At 48.1% G+C, this 14,725-nt stretch overlaps 1 protein-coding gene across 6 annotated transcripts in view; it reads left to right on the top strand.

Annotated features, from left to right (window-relative positions):
* PLCB2 (phospholipase C beta 2) overlaps positions 1-12,706 on the top strand; it is a 61,769-nt gene extending 49,063 nt beyond the window's left edge. For 4 of the 6 annotated variants that reach the window (XM_027795231.2, XM_027795230.2, XM_013304030.3 and 1 more), the window contains 8 exons: positions 853-906; positions 2,498-2,708; positions 2,944-3,112; positions 4,859-4,935; positions 7,117-7,212; positions 8,388-8,445; positions 8,936-9,022; positions 9,422-12,706. In XM_027795231.2, the coding sequence (XP_027651032.2) occupies positions 853-906; positions 2,498-2,708; positions 2,944-3,112; positions 4,859-4,935; positions 7,117-7,212; positions 8,388-8,445; positions 8,936-9,022; positions 9,422-9,694 (1,025 nt within the window). In that variant the 3' untranslated portion in view covers positions 9,695-12,706. Of the gene's footprint in view, positions 1-852; positions 907-2,497; positions 2,709-2,943; positions 3,113-4,858; positions 4,936-7,116; positions 7,213-8,387; positions 8,446-8,935; positions 9,023-9,421 lie in introns of those variants that run through there. The other 2 variants (XR_008748763.1, XR_003557088.2) reach the window with 2 other exon arrangements.
* The last annotated feature ends 2,019 nt before the right edge of the window (positions 12,707-14,725 follow it).

Genomic DNA, 14,725 nt, shown 5'->3' with positions numbered 1-14,725 from the left:
AAACTGCACTTGCACCAGAGTCCAGTTGTATAATACTTCAGAGCTTTAAAGATTAGTAATTTTGTTCACCAGCTCAGATGAACACCAGGCTCTTTGTAAGATCTATTACAGGATCAGAGTGAAGAGATCCCACATTGGGTGTTCTGCAAGAGTGGGAGTAAGAGCACCTGTTTTTTGGCCACTAGATTAAATGGGGATCCATTAACATAACAGAAAAACTTAAAAACTACATAACTGACCAGTCAGCTGAGCTGAAAAAAATTTATGAATTTGCTTTAATAGAAACCAAAAGCCAAAGTCAGCATTTATTATTAGGTTAAAGAAGCTCTAGCAGAGAAAGATCTTCTTACAGTATGTTTCTTCCATTCTGGCACCTTCTTGGCCTTCAGGTTGGGTAAAAGCACATCCCCTACCATACACTCAGATTACCTCGCTATTGTGTGTTATGGTAATTGACAGCTAATCAGTATTTCTTCTGTATTGACTGTATCAATGTGTTTAGTGTCCTTTGAAATATGTTGGTATCTAAACAATTAGTTTCCTCAAATTTCAGACCAGAATATCCTTCTCACCTAATCAAAACAAGTTTACATGTGCCAAATCATCGCTAGCGATATTGAGCTAATACAAAGCAAAAGTCTTTTCTCTGACAAGGCAGAGAACGCTGTTCCCTTTCCACTCTGCCTGTTTACAGAGTTCCCAAGCACTTAAGCATCTCAGCAGCTTAATTAATTCCTTTGTATTCACACCAACATCCTTTGTGTGGCCCATGATCTTGAGCTCTCTACTGTCCATTTTCAACCTGAAGGTCCAAGATAGAACATAAAGAGGAACCTCTTTTTGTGATTTCAGGAGCAGCGGCGTTCACCAAGGACGAAAATGTGATAGAAGTGACGCAGATTGCAGGTAACTCCTCCTGTGTGGCTCACGTGGGCTGAGGCCCTGTCACTCATCTTACATTCCCTCTCTGCACAATTCCTGACTGGGATAGCGATGGCACCTGTTTTGCAAATTAAAAAAGACCTGACCCAACCCTGCCTGTTGTAGCCAGCCCTAAAGGCAAACCACAGGGATCTTTGGGCTCAGGGACCCAGTTTCGCTGCCTGTGGCACCATTTGCCCATTTTGACAACTGCTGTGGTGTGTGGTGAGCTCTCGGGCTGGGACTGAGCTCACAGCTTGTCTCGAGGAGAAGAGAGGCTTGGAGTATGCCCTGTGCAAGCCGGGCCACTGTTACCTGCACAGGTAGGTCAGGAGATCTCTGGGCTGCTCCAGCTTTAGCCCTCTGAGGCTGCTGGCTGCAGGAACGCTGCTGCAAGTCAACTTTATAGCAAAGTGGGAGGCTGGAGCTGTCACACGAGTTCTGCTCTGGCTACATTCGATGGTTCCTTTGCCATCACTAAGCCAGGGGTAATGTGGCTGCAGGTGGCCTTCAGCACACGTGCACCCTGTAATAACACATTGTTCACCTGCTTTTCTGTGTCTTAATGCAGTGTAATACAAATCAGTACAATACACTAGTAACCAGCGTGCCTAATTATGCCACAAAACTGTACTGAAGGCACAAGCATGAACTTGTTGCGCTCAGGATAGATTGCCAAGTAACTGTTGCAGACATCAAGTTTTGTTTTTGAAAGTTATTTCTAAAGAAAAGGGCTCCCCAGCACAGAGCTATGATTACCTTAAATATGTACTCTGGTAGAAGGTGTCACATAATATGGAAGCACAGTGGGCTCAGGGCCGAGAGCCTAGGCTCGCTGTCGGAGGGGTTGCATTTAAGCTGTACGCTTCGCTTTCCGCAGTACGAGCCTTTCAGAAGGAGCTGGCCCTGCACAGCACAGCATTATGTTGCAGGCGCACCTGCAAGTTCACTTACTTTTTACACATTACAAGCAAAAAAGAAAAACAAAGTTACTTCCCCTGAGAAGATAACTCCCTGTGGCCTTTCTGCCACAGATAACTGCATCTGACTGACTTGCTACTGCCAGATAACACATTCTCCAGCAGTTCCCAGGCATCCTTCCCCTCTCGTTTTCATCGGCCTCAAAAGCCCTGTCATTTATTCCCCCCAACTGAAGAAATGCCAGGCATTAAAACTGGAAGGGATGAAAGCACCTGTCATCATAACTCAGTTCTGCAGAAATCACTAATGAAATAACAAAGCTTTTCCCTTACAATTAGAGCTGCCAACTAGCTTAAAAACTGCTATCTTTGGGATACCTAGAATTGTGGGAAAGGGTGCAAGGCATTAAGACAGACAGACTGGTACATCACCACCAGCATGTTCCTCTGGCCAAAATACCACAGGGCAGCGATTCCTCTGGCCATCCCCGTGCCACATAGCCACCAGATGACAAACTGAGCTGCATGCAATGCTGAAAAGAGGGAGGAAAAGCTGAATGAAGGCAGTGCTGGAAAAAACTGACCCCAGAAGGCATCACAGCAGGTTGAGAAATGCCATGTGAGTACAAACAGCCTCTCTTTGTTTTGTATTTTAGAGCCTCAGACAGCCAGCCTCACAGAACTGCAGCAGATGAAGCTCTTTCTGAAGCTGCTGAAGAAGCAGGAGAAGGAATTGAAGGAGCTGGAGCGGAAAGGAAGTAAACGGAGGGAGGAGCTGCTGCAAAAATATTCTGTACTCTTTTCAGAGCCTGTCTGCTATGGAGGCAAGAAAAGGATGATACACACTAGGAAAACCCAGAAGAAGAGGTAAATACAGCATGGGGTCTGCAGCAGGGGCCTGACCTGTGGGCTACGCCAGACCAAAAAAGAGGAACCCCCAAGAGAAACGGGGCTCCCCTTTGAAGGAAGCATGGAGTGGTGCAGACATCCCCGTCTCCGTGGGTTTATAGGGTTTTGGGTGTTCCCACTGAGGGGTGGGTAGGAAGGTCAGGATTGTATCAGCACCTCTAGAAGCAGCACAGCTGCTGTATCTGTTCTGCAGGAGTTTGACAACAGGTGACGTTGGTACATGTGCAGATCCTGTAGAAATGGCGGAAGGCATCGATAGCCGAATTTTGGAACTGAGAGAGAGGCTGGAGATGGACCTCATCCACCTGGGGGAGGAGCACCATGATGGGATTCGAAGAAAGAAAGAGCAGCACGCCACAGAGGTATGGACTGCAAGTGTTGACAGAAAATGTAGCCTAAGAGAGCCCCTGCAAGGACAGCCTGAAAAACCAAGTTATTCACTAAACTGTGGAAATGTGGCCACAAGGCAGAAGACACCCCTCAGAGCAATTTTCAGGTCTGCACAACATAATTGAGAATGTAGGTAGTGGTCCTTATTTGTTAGAAGCTATAAAAATCCAGCAGAAACATTTTTATAGGTCTGCAATTTGAAAAAAATCAAGAAGCACTGCCCTGGAGCATATCAGGCTCCATCTGCTTAAACTCTTCTGGTAGCTTAGCTTGGAGTTAACGTGGCATTTACCAGCTTCATACGCTGCCAGGTGCCAATTCTTGAGGAGCATGGCTACATGAGGTAGTACCGCGCTTCTCACGGCTCCCTGCTTGACGCTGTACTGTCAGAGCTGGGGTGACAGGTATGTTGAAGCCTTCCTTGCAGGTTCACCAGTGGCAACCGTCAGAGCATTACAGACACGCCATAGGGGCAGCCGTGCTCACCGCTGTCGTTCAACCAGGACAGATGACATGAGAACAGAGCAGCCCCACCAGTGCATTCAGTGCTTGCCATAGCTGTATCGGTGCCAATACAATGAAAGCCTTGTGAAGGACAGTACTCCTAGGAGCCCTTAGTACTGATAGCAGGGCTGGGTCTCATTCCCCTTGAAATCTGGAAAGTGTTTTGCTGTTTGACTTAGTAGAAGTCAAAGTAAGTGTCCATGTAAGGTGTCGCAAGCATGTTGGTGTTTCCCACACCCTCAGACCCCCGCCTTTAGCCAACACCAGCAAGAGACACAATAATGCCTGTGAGAAAGTGCAGTCCGCAAGGTGGTGGTGATAAATACAGCGTACACCACATGTTCCAGTGAAAGGGGAACAACTCCAGCATTTGGAAGCCTTTTCTTACCATTATTTTCCAAAGGAGTTAGCATCACGCGTCTTCAGTCTTGGATTCCCTGGTGCACTTTGGCTTGACAAGCAGCTTGCAAGCTGTCTACAAGACTGGCTGTTCTAGCCTTTTTACCAGCCCTGAAGGGAAAAAAAACAACCTCTTGAGAACTAGCTTACCTGGAAATCATGCTTATCACCAGAGGGAGAAGCCAAAGGAATAAAACATTCTTGTCTCACAACTGTCAAAGACTGTGAGATTTAGTGAGCAAGGCTACGAAAAGGAAATCAAAACCCAAGCTCTCACTGCGCAGCACGTAGCCCAGCAGCCAGGGGTGTCCCTTTGAGGCTGTCCCTGCAGGCAGCAGTGCAGGCAGGCCTGACCACTGAGGCGCATCTGTCGGGAGTTTCCATGGAACTTTGTTTCCACGGAACTTTGTTTCCACAAGAGAGAAGGCCCATTCCCTTGCTGCTAGTCTGTGTTGTTTAGAAGGTAAGCTCTGCTGCTGACTCCCACCTTCCCACAAGTGCGGTGAATCTGGTGATACCTCCTGCACAAGGAGATAGGAAGCTGTCCATAAAGATAACCTAGAGGTGTGTGACAGGGCTCACAGGGCCCTTGGAGCCCTGGTGGAGCCCAGTCCACCAGCACGGTGCGATTTGTGTGCACATCTGAACTCATGTCATGGTGGTGCATGGGCCTGCACAAAGCTTCATGGGTTGGCTGGCCCCTGGAAGTCAGTGCAGGGAGGGATCAGGCTCAACCTGGTGGTAATTAGATACGGATGGTGTGCTGTGTCTCATCTTCGTTTTAGTTTTGATCATCTTTTTCTTCCCTTGAACAGCAAGTTACCAAGATAATAGAGCTTGCCAGAGAGAAGCAGACAGCTGAGCTGAAGGCACTGAAGGAGGCATCAGAAAGGTAAACTTAGTATTTAAATAACAAAGTAATACATAGCTCTTATCTGGGGTAGCTTTCTTGCTAGATTTCAAAGCACTGTACTACAGACAAGGAGTGAATACAGGGGAAGAGAAGCATTTCTTTTTCTCTGGTGAGAAACTGAGGCACAGCCATGTGACACAGGGTCTCACAGTTATACAGTGGCAGTGGTGGGAAGACAGCTCTTGTCTTGCGATCTCCAGAGCAGCATTCCTGCCACGAGGCACAACAGCAGCCTGGACTGACTAATTCAGAGAGATAGGAAATAAGACTGCTGGTCACTGGATGTCATCTCTACATGCTGTAGTCAGTACATCACATATAATCCCTCCCAGGGACTGATCAGCTCAGTCTTTTAAGTGAATTGAGCATCTTGGCTCCAGTACTTAAATAAACTGGCAGAATCAATTCATCAATTTCCAGCCAGGCATTCATCCATTTGTTCTTGCGGTAACTTTGTCCTGAAGCTAAATCCTCACTCATTCCTCCTTCCTATTAAATCCTCTGTCAGCCTTTAGTTTCCAAGTCAGGCAAAACTTCCTTTATTTGTGTCCTCCATCAAGATGGATTCTCTTTTTCTCTCAGCTATTCAGCATATTCAGACAAGACCAAGAAAAACAGGTTGAGTAGCTAGGTAATGGTTTGCTATAAGTACGATGTCATTTTGTACAGTCACATCTAAGGCTGGCTGTGAGGAGCTCCAAAAGGGTGTAAAGATCTTGAGCAACAGTCAATAAAATGGCAGTTAAATTCAGTATGAGTAAGTAAAAAATAATGTGAATGGAAAAAAACTAACCGTAAGTTAACTGCACACAGGGGTGAGCTATTGTCACTCAGATCTTCAGCTGCTGTGGATGCTTCTCTCAAACAGCTCATCAATCACAACTCTGCAGTGGCGAATAGAATTTGTAGAATTTTATGGGGGAAAAGAGAGATTCAAAGTCAGCGTTACGCCACTAGATCTGTCTCCACAGTGCAGTCACCTTTTCAGTATGCCATCTTGAGCAAAAAGCTTTGAAAGAGCAAGAAGGGGGTGGCAAGGATAGTCAGCATTGAGGAGTAATTTCTGCACCAAAAGAAATTAAATGGGACTCAGCTTGGAGAACAGATGATTGAGGGGGATGTGACAGAAGCATGTAAAATCATGAATGGTATGGAGAAGAAGAATAGAGAAGTGATTACTCACTGTTTCTCATAAGAGAGGAAATGTGGGGCAGCCAGTGAAGTTCTCAGGGCGTACTTCTGTCACACAGCATATAAATTAAGTTCTTTTCCTATCACAGCAAGGAGCTGTGAAGTCCAAAAGCAGAGCTAAACTCCAACGTATGAGAGACATTCATGGAAGATAAATGCATAGAGGCAGGAGGATAAACTGGAAACTGGGAAGGTGAAGGAGGGAAAAATTACCCTACACCTGTTCTTTCTTACACTTCTCTTAAGCCTGCGTTCCCTTCCACTGCTGGAGGCAGGACACCAGACCGATGGGCTGCAACCTGCCGGCTGTTCTTATGTCCCCCTTAGCAGCTGTCCTGTGTCAGTCATTTTGTCCATGGATGGGCAAGATGAGGCGCTGGTGGTGTCAGCAGCCTCTTACGCCCCGACACAAGCACCTTCCTCTGTCCCTGACCTTCTGACATGCAGTTAGCATTTTTGATGGTGACATGTGCTTCAGACAGGGGCATAGGTCTTAGGTTTTCTGTGGATTGTTCTTTTAATCTTCCCTACTGGTTGATCAAATGCCTTTTAAGTGTTTATGGTTTCTGTTTTGCAAGTCACATCCCAGAGTTTATCCACCTTTCTGCATGTTTCAGGTCTCCTTTTTAGCTCTGCCATACAGACATGTAGTTCCTCCTTTTGTAATTTAGCAGCGTAAGTACTTTCAGCAAGTCTTGTGCTGCCCCAGAGGAACCCCATGTAGGTATACAATATAGCATAATTATATAACGTGTTTTCTTCTGTCTCTTTGTTATGACTCCCTTTTAAAAAAAAAAAAGTTACAGGACTTAAAATATTCTTAAGACTTAGGGCTTTCTGCTGCTCAATCACTCAGACTTTGCTTTTCTAGACAGTAGAGCACTCCAGAGAGCAGGTGTGGGAGGGCCGTTTCAGTCTCTGGAGTTTGTAACCAGGCCTGTCTCTCACAGCACTCTTTTCTCTCCACAGCAATATTAAAGACATTAAGAAGAAGCTCGAGGCAAAGAGAGTGGAGCGAATCCAAACCATGATGAGGAATACGAGTGACAAGGCTGCTCAGGAGAGGTACCGGGGCAGATGTTACTGGGTCTGTCTATGCAGAACACTACTGTCCTGCTCCAGGCAGGGAGCAGCGCTGCACCAGTCTCTGTCACCATCAGGGAAGCTTCTTGAAGGACCCAAACAAGTAGTGGCAGAGCTGTAGGGGCCAAGGGATGGATGCTGGCCTGCCCTCATCTCCCGGCTTAATGCTTTTGCTCCATTGCATTCCGCTACGCAGGCACATATGCAGTGAGGCCAAACATCTGCTCCCTAGCTGCAGTGATAACGTCATTCCTGCAGTTGCTGCTGACAGTGGCTTCCAGAGCTTTCTCTGTAGGCTTAATTTTTTTGTGTAAAGCTGTCAGCAAAATTGGTTTCACTTACTGGACTTCTGAATAGCCTGAGAGGAGTAGTGCCTTAGAAATGCCCCTTGCCGCCCCTTCAGGGAGTAGGAGCTCGTGGAATGCAGAGGGAGAGCATACAGATAGAGAAATTGGACCTTGAAGACGACCCTTCCTATGGCACGCACCCATCACTTTGGCTCTCCTGCGCCACACCTAAGCTTCTTGCTGAAGTGACAGGCACCTTCCAGTCACTTCAGCTGAAGGCTAAGAGCACTTCAAAATACCTGCTGCCTCCCACGGTGCCTGGGTGTTTATCTGCCCTAGAATCAAAGGCAGGTCTTCCCCAGCCTCTCTAGAATCTGTGTGTAATCAGTGCCAGCAGCCCTCTCTGTTAAGAGGTTGTGTTTGGGTATATAATGGCTGCCACCTGCCTTCCCCTTCACTGTTATAAAAATAATATTCTGCTACTGAGCCTGTGTATTCAAGTACTGCGTGACACGAATCAGTTTGCAACAGCTTCACATGTTCAAGGGTACAGAAGAGGGTATGCTGCCTCCTTTCCTTCCAGCTCACAGCAAGGTCCCTTTGCTGTCTGTTAAGCTGAAAAAAAATAGAATTTTGCACCCAATTATTTGGTTTATCTCGCAGTCAAATTTGAATGGTGTTTTATTTGCCTTTCCTGAAATTACAGCAACCTCTCTGTGTGGGAGGACGCTAGGAGAGCATAACACACCTGTCTGTGTGGGCACTAGCAGTCCTGTCTTACTGTATGGCACTTCATATAAAACTTGTTTATCAATACTGCTAAAGATAACAGATGAATTATAGGGTTATTTACATTTCCTTTCTTTAAAGGTTGAAGAAAGAAATTAATAACTCTCACATTCAGGAAGTGGTGCAAACAATCAAACTGGTAAGTTCTTCTGTGACAGTCTGCCACAGCATCTCTGCTTTCTGCAAGGGGGTGTCTTGCATACATCCTCAGCATGTCTCACAGAGAGAGTGTCAGTTCTCTGAGGTATTTAAATCCTGTTAAAATGCTACTGCATCGGGGGCTCTGAGTACATACTTCAGACAGCCAAAGCACAGCTGAAGACAGCTACTACCTTTGCTAAAAGGCCACTGGTCTGTAAAGGTCTAGCGAGCTCGCCCCAGGTCAGAGATGCAGTGCAGAGAGCTGTCCAGGATACTTCTCATTTCTAAATCAGGGGTTGTTTTGAAGCACAGCTAGTTAACAGTGTAACCCCACACCTATTTCACGATGTGCAAAGGTGTACGGAAGGGGGGAGCCCCTAGGGGTCTCATGTTTACCCTTCAGCAACCCACCCCCTTATGGGGGGAGGTGGGGGGGAGAGAGTGAGAGAGACAAGTTGAATGGTTTCTTAATTTTTTTCTTTTTCAAGATGACAGAAAAGACAGCCAGGTGCCAGCAGAAACTGGAAGAGAAGCAGGCAGATAATCTGAGAAGAATCAAGGAGAAAGAAAGCCAGGTAAACACAGAAATTAATCTCGGGGTCAGCGCTGTCCCTCAGTACAGTATAAATCCCAAACACTGTGGGGGATCAGGCTTCCTTGCACGTTCTGTAATTGACGCTACACTCATCCTACACACACGCACATACACTTCGGCCACCCACTCCTCAGTACGCTGGGAAAATGAATGAGTTAGAAGGTGGTTCTGCAGGAGCCTACACAGACAGAAATCAGAGGAGCAGCACTCCTACGCTCCCTGTGCCAGCACTACCATTCATCTCGGGCTGAGAACACAACTGTGAAGCGCTAACATCTCATCTTACCGGGCGCTCTCAGAGCAGGTCTTTATACCATGCTCCGACTAATGTCTGCTCAGCTTCAGTGCTTGGAGAGTGACTTGAGGTCTCTGTTTGCAGCTCCAGCAGGATGCACTGGCAGAGTACGAGGAGAAACTGAAAAGTCTGGCTGTGGAGGTGCAGAGTATGATGAAGAACTATGCAAAAGCAGGCTTTTCTGGAGAGCCAGAGACTCAGAAGCAAGCAGTTCAGAGCATTCCTGAGGGAGGACAAGGCTCTAAAGAACAGCTAGAAGAAAAGATCCCAGTGGCAGAGGTGTCAGGGCTTACAACAGCCATGCCTGAGCCCCCAGGAGCTGAAACAGATGGTGAGATAGAGGAAAGCAGATTCTGAGAGACGCTTCCCCTACTTACTGTTCCATTTCAGGAAGGAAGGCTCATGGAGGTGTATACTGAAAGACCAGCTTGACAAACTACTGCCATCCTTTTGCACCGTGGCAACTCCTGAAATCCTTCAGGAATTTACTACTTTTTTATCCTAGATGTCGGAAGTAGCCTGAAGAGATCACCCTTCAGAGAGTGCTTCGCGCTCTTTGTCTTCCACAGCCTAAGGTATTTAAGCAGTGCGTAAGGGCCTGTGGCTGAAGACAAGCTAGTTGTTGGCATCCACAGCAGCACCTACATTAATATTTTAGTCTGGATTCAGACTTAAGTTTTTAGAGTAAGTTCCCTCCTCAGTTGTCACATACACTTCTTCAGAGAGTGGTCTCAGAGCCAGGTCCCTTTGAACAAAATGTAACTGGGAGACACTGCAGCAGCCCACCTAATGTGCTCCAACCACTGGGAGCTCGCCCAGCACAAAGCCTCCTGAAAGACATCTACGTGTGGGCGGCAGGTGCTCGGCAAAAACTGTCGTCATCCCTCTAAAGCACCGTTCCTTCTGGCAACGCTACTTGCTAGTGTAGATGCAGCCTCTGTTTATAGGAGGAAAGGTCAGTTTGATGAACCTCATACCATTTTCTGTCAGCGTACCACTTCCTTGCACAACCAGTGTTGGCTTTTCACAGCCCCCGTCGGACCAGGGCAGTTTTGAGTACATTGGTATCAACACAACATAAACCAGCATTTCCTCCTGCAGAAACGTGCATTGCCAGTGGTGTAGCTTGCTTGCTTTCTAACCTCCCTTATTCCCAGGGGCTGATTCTCACTCCTGATTCTGACTCTCACAGGCCTTCAGGCAAGCTCTCAGCTCTGGATCTCGTGAAGACCCAGCAAGTCTTGAGCAGACTCCTTGGGCAATTAGAAGGCAAACTATGAGGAGTCAGAGCCTCATCCTTTGTTCCAGCTACCACAAAAACACTTGCAGAGTTCCCATCTACAGCAATTTGACATTTTTAGAACTTCACTGAAACTTTTTCTCATGAAGCTAAATTAGTTCCATGTTACGGGCGGCTTAGGATAACAACAGTTAACAAAATTTCTAAACTGTTTGAAAATAATTTTGTTGCTCACATAAAAAGCCAGCCAGTTACACTGCCGGTAAGTTTCTGTTACACAGGAAGCTGCATGGCTTATAAGAACGCACATTGACTATCCATTCCAGCAGCAGAAAGCAGTTCTCTGGAGCTGCTTTTACATGCTGCCATCTCAGTTAATGGCAACAGGGCTCAGCAGTGCCCTGTAGAAGCTGTTCCTTGCTGCTGGGGAAACCCAACTGCTCTAGGACCTTGCGGGGAAGACTACACGCTTCGCCTGCTGCCCCTTTGCAGGAGCGCTGGCACACACCTTCCCTCAAAGCCTCAGTCACTTCCCTCTCCCCGTGAAGCGTGCGCACCTGTAAGGAGCAGCAGGTCCGTCCCATTGCACAGCCTGACTGTGAATGAGAACTGCCCGTGACTGCAAGGGGCGGACGCTCCCCAGGCTCTCTCAGCCTCGCACGTACCTGCTGCTGTCCGCTTCACTAAGAGACCCGTCCAGCAGGACACACTTGGCGGTCCAGGTTGCCAGTTTCTTGGTCTTGACTTGCACAGACAAAGGGCAGGTTCCCCTGAAGCCATCTTTACCCTTCCACTTTCCAGGACAGCAAAGCCTTCTTTTGGGAATGCAGAACTTGCACCAGTGCCCCCTGCCTCCTCACATACTTTCTCTCACCTGCTTTATGACCTTGTGCACTGAACAGCTTTGACACAGCGAGTTCTCACTCATCCAGCAGGAAGGACCTGGTAACATATGGTCCAGCTCTTTTTCCTAGCACCATTTAAGACAGACTTTGCTTATGAATCCTAAAAAAAGCAGGAAACAGCAATAATTCAGTACAGATCAGCCACATCCTGGCCTTCCACATATCCCCTCCTGAAATAATGTTAGCCTGAGAACTGGAGGCTGGCCTGCCAAAGTATACTTGCACCAGGTCACGGAGACCCTGTGAAATGGGGTGCTTGAGGTCACCAGATCTCACAGGTGGGGGCAGGACACACACACACATGACTGGACCCGGCCCCCCGCCCCCCTAAAACAGAGTCAGCCCTGCCCAGGCGTACATCTGTAAATAGCAGGACTTTTAATTTAATTAAAAGGTATGCTGAAGGATACAAAAGGGAATAGGAACTGCAGCTTTTTTTACTACAAATACATATCCTAGAGCTAAGATACTGTAGGTCAAATCTTCCACGTTGTTCAAGGAAACAAAAAAACCCAAACCAAATGCCCTAAACATTGCTGAGGAGAAATGGGGGGACGGGACCCCCAAACCTCAGTCTGCCACTGAGCAGATCTGTGACTGCTGCAGCCCTAGCACCAGCAGCCTAGAGAACCTTGTGCTGATGAAGCCCACGATACATTTCTTTGGCAGTTCAAACCTCCTTTTACTGGTACCTTAGAGCACCGCAAAGGTTGAGTGTCCTTAAACCCAGCCATAGAAAAGACAGGTGAGACCATGGTCTAAAATAGGAGCTTCCATCCTCTTGTTACTAAAATCTTTACCCTTGATTTGAGACAGTACCAGAAGAGATGTGTTCCTGACTGCAGCAACAGTGTCCCCAAAATTTTAAGTGCCACACTGCAGTGTGATCTAACAAAGTCCCCGCTTACCCCTCAACTGGTTCTTCAGGTTTGTGTCTTTTCTGGAAAAGCAAACACAGTCACAGCAAACCTACAGCACGCTGTGGTTGCTACAGGATAACAGTTACACCTAGAAACTGCAAGGATAAACGCATTATGAAGTGCTGCTATATTAAAAAACCCCAACAACTCAAGTAGGTATGAGAGACAAAACGTTCCAAGCCTGGTCTGACAGCCAAGAAGAGCCCATGCCTCCCCTACGGTGTTAACATATTACTGGAATTATGTATTGTAAATTTCTGACTTATTTATTTTCTAAAAAATAAAACATCAAATTTCTTAAAAACTTGGCTCACCTTCTGGTTTTTAATTGCAGTTAGGGGGTATGGGAGCAAGTCCCAAATGTTGCCCGGTGTCCGCACATGTTAATAGAGACATCCAATGCCCAGAGTTTCTGCCATCTGTGCTCACCGTTCTCAAATTCAACTTCTTTATTTATTAAATATGCCGTGAGGTATTTCTTTAAATATAATAACCCTCTACACACGTTCCTGTGCACTAGCTCATTCCAGTCCTTATGGTACTTAATAACCAAATCTAGCAAAGCAAATTACTCGGAGTCCACATACCCCTCCTGATCTCCCTGCCGTTACAGGCGACCTTGCCTCACACTAAGACAGTGGCTGCCATCGCCGCCTCCTCCTCCTCACAAGCACAGGTCAGAAGAGCTCTGCAACAGGAGTCAAAGCAGTTCTGGTGAGTTCACACTCCTCACGCTGGCTCAGAGCGGCACAGGGGCTGCCCAGAGACAGACAGGCCCTTCACAGAGGCGCCGGAGCTGGCTCTGTCCCACCCCACAGCCGCGCTGGCCCCCCACACGCTCACAGCACGGCCCCTGGCCGCTCTCACCACCGGCAGGAGACCCCCGGGGGGGCTGGACCCACGCAGGGCGCTTTGTGCTGTGGGCAGCAGCTGAGTCCCAGAACTCTGGCCAAGCAACACCCGGGCACCACAGCGGGGGCTCCACTCCCTCCTGAGCTCGTGCTGGTGGTGGCTGGGCTCCATGGGTACAGCTGAGCTGTTACATGCTTTTTACATGTTATAGGTATGCTTTATATATATATGTTACGGCTGGATATATGCTATTAACAGCCATTTCCTTCAGCTGAGAGCAGTTGCCTTTGCCCTTCCAGGAGTAGTAAAACATTACTCCAGTCAGATCAGCGTTAGTGGTTTATAGAGCAGCCTCCATCCCTGAAGTCTCTCACCCTGTGAAGTCTGAGGGCCTTCAAAAAACGATGGCAAACAGGACAGCAAGGTAGAGCCGCAGCAGTTTAACATTTTGACTTAAACCAGCTGGCAGCATTGGCAGTTCTAAATCGAGCCCATGTCCATTAACCCCCTGCCTTCTGCCTCGGGGCTGGCACCAAGATCAAGGACGGTGTCAGAAATGGGATTAGCGCAAGGGGAAGGGCTGCTTTCCCGGTGGGAGCACAGCACAGAGCCACAGCCCTCGCAGCGGGGAGGAAGGAACGACCGCAGAGAAACACACCAAAAACCCACCCAGAAAAGCACTGGCCCCGCTGAGCGCCTGTTATTCCCAGACATGGGTGACGTGGAACGGTGCCTGCGGTTACTCCCCTAGATCCTGCCGTACGTGGATGTGATGAAACCAAGGAATGAGGTTAAATACATGCAAACTTCCCATCAGCATAAATATAACCCCGCAACGCTCACCGTTTACAGCTCGAGACTGCTGATACCAGCAGCTGCTCTGAGCTGCGTTTCCAGGGGCACAACAGCCGCCACCCGCTCTGCGCGCCGTTACGTGGCACACGCTGCTGGGCGCACACCGAGCTGCCTGATGCTTATCCCACCCTTCTGCCGCGCTCACAGCGCCCAGCACGGCAGAGGCAGCTCTCCTGCTGGCTAACCCAGGGCTTGCCACCAGCTTCGGCCACCCACTCCATCCTGGCCACCCAAACCCCCTCCAATTTTAGGGTTTATTTTAAAGGAGAATTCATCCCATCTCTCTCTGGAGGGAACTCTGATGCCTGGCTCAGAGCAGACAAAAAGGTGGACATGGGGCAGCCTCTCTCCATGCACACTGCCGAAGCACCAGGGGTTACTCTTTCCTTCAAACCCCTGCAGTGAATGAACCCAACAGAATAAACCCGTAACAGACACCCAAAGCCAGGGCAGAACAGCAGGGCCTGAGCGAGCGCAGGTTTTCAGTCCTCGTCCCCTGACACCACCCAAAGAACGTGTTTCACAGGGGCAGGGACAGCCCTAATGGCCCTGCAGTGAGGAGGGGAAGGACGCACTCGCGCCCTCCCACCACACGGCACAGGACCAATACCCCAAG

This window comes from Falco peregrinus, chromosome 9, assembly GCF_023634155.1.
Source record: "Falco peregrinus isolate bFalPer1 chromosome 9, bFalPer1.pri, whole genome shotgun sequence".
Lineage (NCBI taxonomy): Eukaryota > Metazoa > Chordata > Aves > Falconiformes > Falconidae > Falco > Falco peregrinus.
Note: the sequence above shows the minus strand (reverse complement) of the source record. Positions and strands in the feature narration are given on the sequence as shown.